At 38.8% G+C, this 12,921-nt stretch overlaps 1 protein-coding gene across 3 annotated transcripts in view; it reads left to right on the top strand.

Annotated features, from left to right (window-relative positions):
- Positions 1-12,921, top strand: part of CTNNAL1 (catenin alpha like 1) — a 68,967-nt gene that overhangs the window by 2,456 nt on the left and 53,590 nt on the right. For all 3 annotated transcript variants that reach the window (XR_010119997.1, XM_055271571.2, XM_055271570.2), the window contains exon 2: positions 11,894-12,083. Coding sequence is in view for 2 of the 3 variants with exons in the window: in XM_055271571.2 (XP_055127546.1) it covers positions 11,894-12,083 (190 nt within the window). In the remaining variant the exon portion in view is untranslated. The remainder of the gene's footprint in view (positions 1-11,893; positions 12,084-12,921) is intronic.

The following is a 12,921-nucleotide window of genomic DNA, read 5'->3' on the forward strand; positions in this document are numbered from 1 at the left end:
AAAGCAGTTCTCCAGAAAACTCATATGTCCACAAGTCTCATTTTCTGAGAATGCTGTATTATTACCCAACTCATGTTTCACCATCTCATCCACAAGGATATTTTAAGCATTTTAAGCAAGCATTTATTGCGTGCTTATTTGTTGCTGTTTTTTGAGGGGCTTATATTCTAGTTGGTCTGTAGGTCATGTATAGAATAGCACATGCAAAGTGTCAAATGAACATCATCAATGGTACATACCCTAAAAGCTCAGAGAAGGCATGGATGAGTCAGCAGCGATGTCATGGAGGAGTCAGGGTTTTGAGGTAAACAAGTAGGACTGGCACTAAACGGTTTAAAGTAGATAGTTTCTATTCTGGTATCATCTAGCTTCTTCTGACTCTCTAAGTGAAAAGTCCTGGGTTACTGGCCTTATTCTAAGAATGCAAGATTATATCAATATTAGAAAAATGTGTACAGTTTTCTTTGCATTCACAGATTAGAAAAGATATATTTTCATAACAATGATGCAGAAAAAGCATTCAACTAAATTCAGCTTCTAATAATGATAAGAAGCACTTAGGGAACTAGTATTAGGAAAAAGTGTCCTTAACCTGATAGAGTATCCACAGAAAACTTTTAGTTAACATCATAGCAACAGTCAAATTTAAAATAAACATTTCCTTTAAAGCCAGAAACCAGAGTGGGGTGCCTGCTATGCTTCTATTCAGCATTGCACTGGAAATTCTAGCCAGTGTAATACGACAAGGAGAAGAAATAAAATGAATAAATATAGGAAAGGAAAAACCAAAAGTCTCAGTGTGATATAATAACCTATGTAGAAAACTCAAAACAGTCTACAAGTAAATTATAAAAATTAGGAGTATTGGCAAGTTCACTGAATGTAGGATACTAAAATCAATTGCATTTTTCTACATTGATAACAAACAAGGCACAGGTGCACTGGCTGGTGCCTGTAATCCCAGCTACTCTAGTCTCAGCTATTCAGGAGGCTGAAAAATGGGAGGATGGCTTGAGCCCAGCAGCTCAGGGCTGTAGTTAGCTGTGATCATGCCACTGTGCTCCAGCCTGGCCAACAAGGACCCTGTCTTTAAAAAATAATTTTAAAATAATAAAAAATGAATAGAAAAAGTAATTATTTAAAAATCCAGTTATATTAACAATAACAGCAAAATATGAGCTTCCTAAGAATATATTGCTTTTGCTATGTATATATAGAGATAGAGCTCTTTCTCTATATATACATAGCAAAAGTGGTCAAACTTCATGGAGAAAATTTAAAAATTTTATCAAAAGCCAACATGGATCTAAATAAATGGGAGAAAAGTACTGTGTTCGAGCCTAGGTTGACATATTATAGACATATCAATTATCCCTATTGGTCAATTTAATGCAATTTCCATGAAAATTTCAGCAAGATTTTTCAGTAGAACTTGATAAAAGTAATTCTGAAGTTTATATGAAAGCACAAACGGCCAATATTAGGCAGAAGAGAAACAAGGTGGATGGACTTGCTCTGCCAGATTTCAAGGCTCATTATAAAACTGTAGTAATTAAGACAATGTGGGTATCAGAACAGGGGTGAAAAACATAGACCTGTGATACAGAATAGAAAACCCTAGAACAGATCCACACATATATGGAAACTCGGTAAATGACAATTGACATTGCTGGTCAGTGGGGAAAGGAAGAACTTAAAAAAAATTAAGCTGGGACAATTGGATATCTAAACAGAAATATATGAAATTGGATCTCTGTCCCATACCAGTAAAAAGTCAACTTCAGATGGATTAAAGAAAATATGAAAGTAAAAGCTCACAACACTTTTAGAAAAAAAAATAGGGCAGTATCTTCATTACCTTATGCTGGGAAAGGATTTGTTAGTATACCACAAGTATAAACCTTAAGAAAAAAATGGATGAATTTGACTTCTTTAAAATGAAGAACCTAGGCCAGGCGCAGTGGCTCACACCTGTAATCCCAGCAATTTAGGAGGCTGAGGTAGGTGGATCACTCGAGTCCAGGATTTTGAGACCAGCCTCGGCAACGTGGTGAAACCCCGTCTCTACAAAAAATACAAAAAATTAGTCGGGTGTGATGGCATGCACCTGTGGTCCCCGCTACTCTGGAGGCTGAGGTGTGAGGATTGCTTGAGCTGGGGAGGTTAAGCCTGCTGTGAGCTGTGATCACAACACTGCACTCAGCCTGGGTGACAGAGTGACAGAGTGAGACCCTGTCTCAAAAAAAAAAAAAAAAAAAAAAAAAAAACCTCTGTTCATCAAAACGAAAAGGTAAGTCATTCAGTGGGAGAATATGATTCCAACACAAATAACCAATAAATGATTTGTAGTACCTAGAATAAATAAAATACTCCAATGAACAAAAAATAAAAAGATTAGCCATTAAAAATTGGTTAAAATATAATTTCACAGAAGAGGAAGCAGCTAAAAGATATATGAAAAGATATTCAACTTCATTAGAAATCAATGAACTGCAAGCTAAAAAATCCACAGTGAGAATAAGTGTTGGTGAGGAATGTGGAGATGATAGGAATATCCGTGTTACAACCATTTTGAAAATGGTTTGTTGTAATCTATTATAATTGAAGGTGGGCATTACTTGTGGCCCAGCAATTCCACTCCTAAGTCAGTACCCCTAGAGAAACTCCTACACGCCTATTAGAAAAATGGATTGGGGCTGGGCGTGGTGGCTCACGCCTGTAATTCCAGCACTTTGGGAGGCTGAGGTAGGTGGATCGCCTGAGGTCAGGAGTTTAAGACCTGCCTGACCAATCCCCTCTCTACTAAAAATAAAAAAGTTATCTGGCGTGGTGGTGCATGCCTGTAATCCCAGCTACTTGGGAGGCTGGGGCAGGAGAATCGCTTGAACCTGGGCGTCAGAGGTTGCAGTGAGCCAAGATTGTGCCACTGCACTCCAGCCTGGGCAACAGAGTGAGACTGTGTCTCAAAAAAAAAAAAAAGAAAGATGGATTGGAATGTGGATAGCATTTTTACCTCTGATGGCCCCAAACTGGAAACTTCCCAAATGTCTTTTAACAGTAGTATGTTTACATAAATTGTGCTATGTTCATATAACGATATACTCTGTCACTGAAATGAATAAACCGTATCTATAATTATCAGTGGGGATGAATCTCAAGAACATAATGTTGAGTGAAAAAAAATAAAGGTTCGATACCAGATAAAACTAAACCAGATATCATTTAGGGTATACTGTATGTGCAATAGTTATAATAAGGGAGTGATGAACACAAAATTGGGACAATGGTTTCTTTTGGGACAAGAGAGTGATATGGACAAGGAATAGCCACAGAGTACATGGGCTGTCAGAGATACTGACATTGTTCTCTTAAGCTTGGTGGTGGCTGCACAGGTCTTTCTTTCATTTCTTTAAACTCCACACATATATGTTATATATACTCATATGTTTTATATTTTGTAATTCAGACAGTTTCTTGAAAAGCCCTGGGCTAAGAACCAAGCATATTTTATGTAGAGTACCTCCCCACCTCCTTTAATAATCACTTTATTCTCCCTGTCAGAATTCCCACTCCAAGTCTTATAATGCTTTTATTCAAGGAAGGGAAGAAGGATATCTGCCACAGAACTCCACCCTGGTGTGGAATGTTATTCTACTGCCCACTAGTCTTTTCCTGTCTATGATAGATTTCCTTTATTCACTATTTATACAGACCCCTTAAATTTCTAAGGTAGCCTACCTCATTTTCCCATTACTCTCTGCATTGTCCTGGAAGCTTTTCAGGATTCTTGTTGCAGTTACGTTGTTGATGAAGAGAGTAGATAAGGCGCCCTCTCTGCTCTTTGCTGATTTGTGTATGTGAATATACGCGTGTTTTTTTCTTTTCTTTTTTTTTTTTTTTTTTTTTTTTTTTGTGATGGAGTCTCGCTCTGTCACCCAGGCTAGAGTGCAATGGCGGGATCTCGGCTCACTGCAACCTCTGCCTCCTGGGTTCAAGCAATTCTCCCGCCTCTGCCTCCCAAGTAGTTGGGATTACAGGCACCCAGGCACCGTGCATCAAGCCCGGCTAATTTTTTGATTGTTTGTTTTTTTGTAGAGATGGAGTTTCACCATGTTGGCCAGGCTGGTCTTGAACTCCTGACCTCAGGTGATCCGCCAGCCTTGGCTTCCCAAAGTGCTGGGATTACAGGTGTGATCTGCCACGCCTGGCTGATGGGTACAATTATTATTTCCATTTTCACAGGTGAGAACACAGAGTCACAGAAAGGTTAGATAACTTGCCACATGGTCACATGGCAGAGCCAGAATTCACAACCAGGCAGAATGATGTCCATGCCCTTAACTGCTGGGATATGCTTTGGTGTTTTGCACTTCTTGACACCCTTTGTTAGAAGCTATCAAGTAAACCCTAATTCTTATTCTTTTATTCCACAGCAGAGTTCTTTAGTACACCAGATCTTCTTTCTTCCCCCAAGGGATGCCTTTTCTGCCCTCTTCTCTTGTTCATTTAGCTGTTCTCTAGACTCTGGTGTCAGGGCAACTCCAAGTTATGACTCTCAATTTAATATCCTTCCTATTTTTGCAGAACTATGGCTAAGATTGCATTTGGCATATTATAATTTACAAAGCACTCTTGCTAGTTGTCTTTCCCTTGATCCTTAACGTAATCCTGGCAGGTAAGAGAGACGGTGTAGTGATTAAGAGTGTAGGTAGCTCCCCTGGCTTTGTGACCTCGGGCAAATACTTAACCTCTTCAAATTTCAGATTTTTTATCTATAAAATTAGGGTAATAATAGTATGTATCTATTAGATGCTGGAGAAGCAAGCATTAAAAGAATTGATACATGTAAAACACATAGGCCAGTGCCTGGTACTGTTGTGCTTAACAAATGTTAGCTAGTCTTATTTTTTACATGATAAGGAAAGTGAAGTTTAATCTCAATTTTGTAAAACTGTGTATTTAAGTATCTATATGTATAAAACAAGACTGGAAAGAATTATGCCAGAATTCTCAGAGGATAGTAGGATTATGGGTAATTTTTATTTCTTGAGGCTCTCCTATATTTTCCATTTCTGTTTATAAATAATAAACATGTATAACTTATGAACCTACCTTTTAAAACATTTGAAACTAATTTTAGAATATAAGCAGACCTTAAATAAAGAATGTTACATATTGACTTAGTTCCTCTAAATAAAATTTTAAAGGCATACTATATTTGGATTGAACATTTCCCAGACTGCTTTCCAGTAAAAGGAAGGCAGCCACACCTAATTATGCACTGGGGAAGGCGCTTCTAGTGAAAGCAAAATGTGTCTTTTGGAGCTGAACAATAGTTCATATTTTAGCCTAATTGCAGGATCTTTTCTTTGTAATTGAAATTTTAAAACTTTATGTAAATGAAATATTTCATAAACAAAATCACCTTAATCTGTTCGGGTTGCTATAAAAAATACAATAGACTGGGTGCCTTAAACAAGAGAAATTTATGCCTCACAGTTATGTAGGCTGGGTAGTCTAGGATCAGGGTTCAGGCAGTTTCAGTATCCGGTGAGGGTCCACATTCTGGTTCATGGACAGCTGTCTTCTCACTGTTCTCTCAGGGTGGAAATGAGTGAGAGAGCTTTCTGAGGCCTTTTTTAAAAGGCATTAATCCCATTCATGAGAGCTCCTCCCCCATGACCTAATCGTCTCCCAAAGGCCCCACCTCCTAATACCATCACATTGGGGGTTAGGATTTTAACATAAGGATTTATGGAGGGGGAGGGGGAATGGGACACAAACATTCAATCTATGGCAAGAACTTAAACTCCTTTCCACTGCAGAGTCTTTTCCAAGATGTTAGCTTGGAATAGTCAATGCTGAGCAAGTTCTCTTTTTTTTCATGTGATAGTAACAATTCCCTAGAGTCTGTCAGGTGTGGAAAAGGATTAAGCTGGTGCCAATAGGATTTGTTCTCTGCTTCCCAGCAACATGGCCCACAGTCATTCTCCAAATTAAAATTACTGTGACTCTTTCACATGATTATGTAATGGGCTTTTAGGTAACATTTCAATTTAAAAAAATAGGAAAGATTGAAAACTTCCAGTAAAAGAAGGAGTATTAGGTGGGGACTTGGTGTCAGTTTAAACCTGAGTTCAAATTCTAAACTAGGCTACTTATCAGTTGTATGAGCCAAGTATGCAATTTCACTCAGCCTCAGTTTTTTAATCTTTAATAATACCTGAGGATTAAGTAAGATAGCTAATTATAGTATGTCTTTGAACACTTACAATAAACTGTTTATGGTACTGTGTTAAACACAATGCTTTAATTATTTTATTAACTCTTCTTATTTATTTATTTATTTATTTTTTTCAAGACAGAGTCTTGCTCTGTCACCCAGGCTGGAGTGCAATGGCATCATCTCAGCTCACTGCAACCTGTGCCGTCCAGGTTCAAGCAATTCTCCTGCCTCAGCCTCCTGAGTAGCTGGAATTATAGGTGCACACGACCACGCCCGGCTAATTTTTGTATTTTTAGTAGAGATGGGATTTCACCATGTTGGCCAAGCTGGTCTCAAATTCCTGACCTCGTGATCTGCCCACCTTGGCCTCCCAAAGTGCTGGGATTACAAGTGTGAGCCACTGCGCCCAGCCAACTCTTCTTATTAACATTATAAGGCAGAGAAGGCAATATGGCTAAGTGGCTAAGAGGCTAGTCTCTGCAGTCAGAATATCTGGATTTAAATCCTAACTCTCCCATACTTCTTGATGTCCAACTTCCTCATTTGTAAAATAGGGATGATTATTACCCCCATTTTCCAATTTGGGGAAATAAGGTTGATTAATATTAACCTATTTCACTGGGTTGTTGTATGACATTATAGGGTAGTGTTTAGGAGTATGGTCTCTAGAATTGAAATGTCTGACTCTGAATCCTAACTCTAGCACTTATTAGCTGTGTGACCTTAAATAAGCACCTTTTAGCATCGGTTTCCTTAGGCTCATGATATGAGCCTTCCCACTTGGCCGGTCAAGTGTCTTCATGACATGGGAATTGTCTTTCCCTAGGGTGAACAGAGAGAAAGAAAGATGAAAACCACAGTGACTTTATGACTTGCCCTCAAAAGTAGCATACTGTCACTACTGTTTTATTCTGCTAGTTAGAAATAAGTAGCTAAGTTCAGCCTGTACTCAAGGAGAGGGGAATGAGACTTCACCTATTTAAGGGAGGAATAGCAAATAATTTGTGGACGTATTTTAGAACTACCTACACTCTAACCTCTGCCCACAAATTGTTTACCTTATTCCCACCTGCAAGTAACCTCTCCCCATTCATATCCTCTCCAAAGTCACAACATCAGCTGGAAATCCACGATATTGGTATCTATTACAAATATGATCCAGGAGAGACTTCTTATATGTAGTAGTTCCTTAAGTGTAATGTCTTTCAGCTTTAGGATGACCACTATAGACTCTTCTGTTCAAAAAATGAGAAAATAGAAAGTATAGAATAACCGCTATAGAGTCCTGTTCAAAAATGGAAAAAAAGTAGGAGCCACTGGTTTATGGCATTCTGAACTCCTCCTGGGCAAATGTTGCCAGTTCCTTGATTAAGACTGAAGTCCTAGGAATAGTTCATGGCTCTTGATTCTGCCCTCTAAGTCATTATTTTACATGAATTGTAGCTCATGTTTTCAGCTGCATAGATTTCTCAGCCTGTTCCCTGCCTATGGAAGTTTGGAGCAGGGGCTGGTATGAAAGCTTCTTTTCATACAAAGATGTCTTCCGTTTTAGTCCAAGCTGATAGGGTTTCTGCAAACACAATTATCTTAAAAATTTTGTTGGTCTCCTGTGAGTCATATTGAATTCATTCTACTAGACAAAAGCCCATACCCACAAGTCTGTTTGATATATGCTCTTCTTTAACTTGGGCTTCTGCTGGGACTGCTGAGGAGTAATACCTTTAGGCTTCTTAGGAGATCTGTTGTTTACCTGAATGGTTGTCTGAAGCAATACTTTGGACCTTTCTGAGAGCTTAAGATTTTATAGTCATACCCTTAGCTTCATCTTTAGGTGCTTTCTTGACACAGCCCTAGATTTTATTTTTGCCTGGAAGCCATTCTTAATTTTAGTATGGTGTGCCATCTGGAGAAGATTTTTTTTTTTTTTTTTTTTGAGATGGAGTCTTGCTCTTGTTGCCCAGGCTGGAGTGCAATGGCACGATCTTGGCTTACCAAGATTCTCCGCCTCCCAGATTCAAGCGATTCTCTTGCCTCAGCCTCTCGAGTAGCTGGGATTACAGGCATGTACCAGCATGCCTGGCTAACTTTTTTTTTTTTTTTTTTTAGTGGAGATGGGGTTTCTCCATGTTGGTCAGGCTGGTCTCGAACTCCCAACCTCAGGTGATCTGCCCGCCTCAGCTCCCAAAGTGCTGATGATTATAGGTGTGAGCCACCATGCACGGCATGGAGAAGGAATTTTTAAAACCAGCAAGTTCTGGCTTGTTTTTATTTATCTGTGTTTCTTTTAATTTTTCTCTTCTCTTACATTTTACTGTAAGCAGCAAAAAGAAACCAGGTAGCAACTTCAGAGTCTGCTTTGACATCTCCTTAGTTAGATCTCCGAATTCATTAGGTATATTTTCTCCTTTTCATGTTAATGAGGGTGACTTTCTGTCACCATATAACAAGGAACCCCTTTTCTCCAGTTTCCAGTAAGATTTTTCTCACTTTTCCTTAAGCTTTTACCTATAGCTTCTGCTATGGCCTGATTGTTGGCATTCCCCCAAAATTTATATGTTGGAACTTAACCCTCATAATGATGGTATTAAGAGTTGGGGCCTTTGGGAGGTGATTATGTCACAAGGGAGCCTTCATGAATAGGATCGGTGTTCTTATAAAAGAGGCTTCAGGGAGCCTTGTGAGGACATAGAAGACACCACTTGTGAGGAATGGGTCCTTAGTAGACACCAGATCTGTTGGTGCCTTGATCCTGGACTTCCCAGCCTCCAGAACTGTAAGCAGTACATTTCTGTTATTTATAAATTACTCGGTTTAAGGTATTTTGTTATAGCACCCCTAACTAAGACAGCTTCCTCAAAGGTCATCATGCTTCTGCAAAGTTTCTTTGACGTTTCTAGTTTTTATTCACTCAAAGTTCTTTCAATTTCCACAGCCCAATTTTAGAGCCATTCTCACATTTTAAGTTTTATTACAGCCTCACCCCAGATCCAGGCACCAAAATCTGTATTAGTTATCTATTGATGCAGAACAAGTTAACTGAAATTTAGTGCGTTAAAACAACAAACATTATCTTATGGTTTCTGCGGGTTAATTCTAGAGTGGCTTACCTGGTGGTTCTGGAGTGAGCTCTCTCATAAAATCAAAATAAAGATGATTGACCAAGCCTGCAGTAATCCAAAGGCTTGACTGGGGCTGGAGAATCTGCTCTCAGGTTCACTCATTCAGCTGTTGGCATGAGGCCTCAGTTCTTCACTATCTTTCGGCCAGAACCTTCAGTTACCTTGTGGGGCTTTCCATAGGGTTGCTTGAGTGCCTTCCATTATGTGGCAGTTGGCTTGCTCCCACTGTGATTGATCCTGCAGAGAGTGAGTGAGTAAGTAAGATGAAAGTCACCGTGTGTTCTATGACCTACTCTTAGAAGCACTCCATGATTTTCACTTTATTCCATTTATTAGAAGTGAGTCACCAAGTGCAGTCCACACTCATGTGGAGAGAAATGAGGCTCTACCTCTTGAGGGGAGAATTTGTGGACATGTTTTAAAACCACTACAGAGATTATACCACTTTTCTGCTTAAAAAACCTTCAGTGGTTTCAAACTGCGGAGATTATATCACTTTCGTGTTTAAAAAACCCTTCAATAGCTTCAAATTACTGCAGAGATTATAGTATTTTCTAGTTTAAAGGCCCTTAAGTATCTTCTTGTAATACATAGAATAAAATATAAGTTCTTTTTTTTTTTTTTTTTTTGGAGATGGAGTCTCATACTGTCACCTGGGCTGTAGTGCAGTGGTGCAATCTCGGCTCACTGCAACCTCCACCTCCTGGGTTCAAGCGATTCTCCTGCCTCAGCCTCCCAAGTAGCTGGGATTACAGGCATGTGCCACCACACCTGGCTAATTTTTTTTTTTTTTTTTTTTGTATTTTTAGTAGAGACGGGGTTTCACTATGTTGGCCAGACTGGTCTAGAACTCCTGACCTTGTGATCTGCCTGCCTCGGCCTCCCAAAGTGCTAGGATTACAGGCATGAGCCACTGCACCCAGCCAATATAAATTATTTATTCCAATTCCAGAACCCTTTATTCCAGGCTGGTCCCTGCCCATCCCGTCTCTTGGATATTGGTTTTAACTTGCCCCCGACCCACTGTCCTTTAGCACTTCCGATGTCACCTCATTCCTTGAACAGGAGAGGTTCATTCCTTAGGGCTTTTTTTTTTTTTCCCCTCCACTGTTCCTTCTCCTAGAATGCTCTTTATCCTTTGATGTTTGCTGGTCTGACTACTTCGCTATCATTTAGATCTCAGCTTAAACATCCCTTCCTCTTAGAAGGAAGACCAATCAATTTCAGGTAGCTACACAGATACTTTATATCACACTATCCTAACATTTTGTACATAACAGTTATATTAAAGTTTATTTTTTGTTTACCTATTTATGTGATTTTTAGTTCTCCTCCACTCCTTCACTAGAATGTAAGCCCCATGGGAACGTGGGCTTTTCTTTCTTGTTGATTGTTATTTCAGGTTTGCCTAGAATTTTATTTGGGATATGATAGTGTGCAACAAATATATTTTGTGTAACTGAATTATTGCTATTCTACCATACTGTAAACCTACTGGGGGTGGGATTGTCTTAGTCTCATTCACTGATACATCCTTAGCAACTGGCATATAGTAGGTACTCAAAATTTGATGAAAAGCAATATTGTAGTTGAGGTAATTTAGAGATTAAATTTCCCTAGATCACTTAGCAAGTAGTCACCGAGCCAAGACTCAAACCCAGGTCTATTAATTCTAAATTATTAATACCTAAACATACATATAAAGTGCTTGGCACATAGTAGTTGTGCAAAGAGTAGAAGTGATTCTCTTCCCCTTCTTGTAATGCTCTTCCCCTTCTTTTAATACTAGTACATGTACACTGAGCAGTAGTTGGGAATCTATGTTTTTCATACAACATTTCTTTAATAAATATTCTTAGATGTCAGCATAGTTCATGTACTAGTTTCCTAAGATATTTTGAAGAATTATGTTTGTTTCAGTGAGCTGAAGTTGTCATGTTTTGTATTTTATTTCACGGCCTGGGATCAAGTGTTAAAACTCTCGGTATTTCGTTTATTTTGAGTCGGATGCAGCAAAACTTAGCACAATGTAAAATATAGATTACAATGCTCATTCTAAAGTATCTAGTTAATTTGGTAAACATGTATGGCACAAGTACTATTTTGTACAACCTGTGCTCCATGGTAGGCAACGGAGTGGAATGGAGAGGAAGAAGAGCTGTCTCTACTCTCATAGCATCTGAAGTCGTAGTAGAGGAAACTAGACCTGAAGTATTTTGGCTTTCTGAATGTAATGATCTATCCGCTTCTACTTTTCTCCTTAAGATTTGTTGAAAGATCTGGAGGGCCTCTGGAACTGTATGCCCCAGATAAACTGCATGCCCCAGATAACTGCCCTCAGGTGAACTTGGAGTTGTAATTAATGGAAACATTGTCCTAAGGAATGATGCAGGATACTTTGCTGGTTGTCTCTGTTGAAGCATCTCTAACTATTGATTTAGTCTATTGAGCTATCCAATATGCCAGGCTTCATTTTCTTTGACTTTGTGATACAGCTTAAAAAAAAAAAGGTATTGAGATAAAAGTTGCTTTTATCTTTTATTTTTAGATCACCACACTTGTTAATCATAAAGATAATACCAAAAAGTCTGATAAAACTCTGCAAGCAATTCAGCGTGTAGGACAAGCTGTCAACTTGGCAGTTGGAAGATTTGTTAAAGTAGGAGAAGCTATAGCCAATGAAAACTGGGATTTGAAAGAAGAAATAAATATTGCTTGTATTGAAGCTAAACAAGCAGGTAGGTGGATATTGATTTTGAAGACTGTTCATACCACTTTTATTGCTTTGGTTATGACGAAAAATTATTGTTTTATTTTGAATAAAGATATATAGCTCTTTGATTATGGCTGCCTCAAACATTAAAGGCCTGGATTAGCTTCCGCAAATACTGCACTTCGCTTGGATCAAGTCCTAAATCTGAAACACAGGACTCCTTCACTGGTCAGAGTTAGTGACGGCCATCCTCCTCAGCCATTGAGATGTGAAAGAGACAGAGAAGTGGGAGCTGTGGCCTCTATTCTCTAAGAGCATATTAGTCTACCTTCCATGACATAGGAAATGGAAATAAGCATTAGTATCCATTAGTATTCTACAGCAAACAAATCGTAGTGACTTCAAACTTCATGATGGTTCACAGTTCTCTATAGATGGTAGCACAGAAGCCTTTGAGAACCTAGGGTGTTTTGAGGACTGCAGCTTTGTTGAAGTATCATTTATCCATTAATTTTTTCAATAAATATTCACTGAATGCTGGTGATATATTAGGCATTCTTTTAGACCATAGGGAGATAGGCATGGACAAATCAGTCCAAAATCTGCCATCGTGGGCCTTGCATTCTGCTGAGGGAGACAGATCATAAATGAATACATATGTAATGTCAGGTGGTGATCGTTACCATGTAAAAAAAAAAAAGCAAGGTAAGAGTTAGGAGAACAATGAAGGTGCTGTTTTAGAGAGGGCAGGGTTTTTTAACTTTGGTGCTACTGACATCTTGGGCTGGATACTTCTCTGTTGTGGGAGGTTGACCTGTACATTGTAGGATGTTTATCAGCATCACTAGCTTCTACCTACTAGA

The sequence above is a fragment of the Symphalangus syndactylus genome, chromosome 3, assembly GCF_028878055.3.
Source record: "Symphalangus syndactylus isolate Jambi chromosome 3, NHGRI_mSymSyn1-v2.1_pri, whole genome shotgun sequence".
Taxonomy (NCBI): Eukaryota; Metazoa; Chordata; class Mammalia; order Primates; family Hylobatidae; genus Symphalangus; species Symphalangus syndactylus.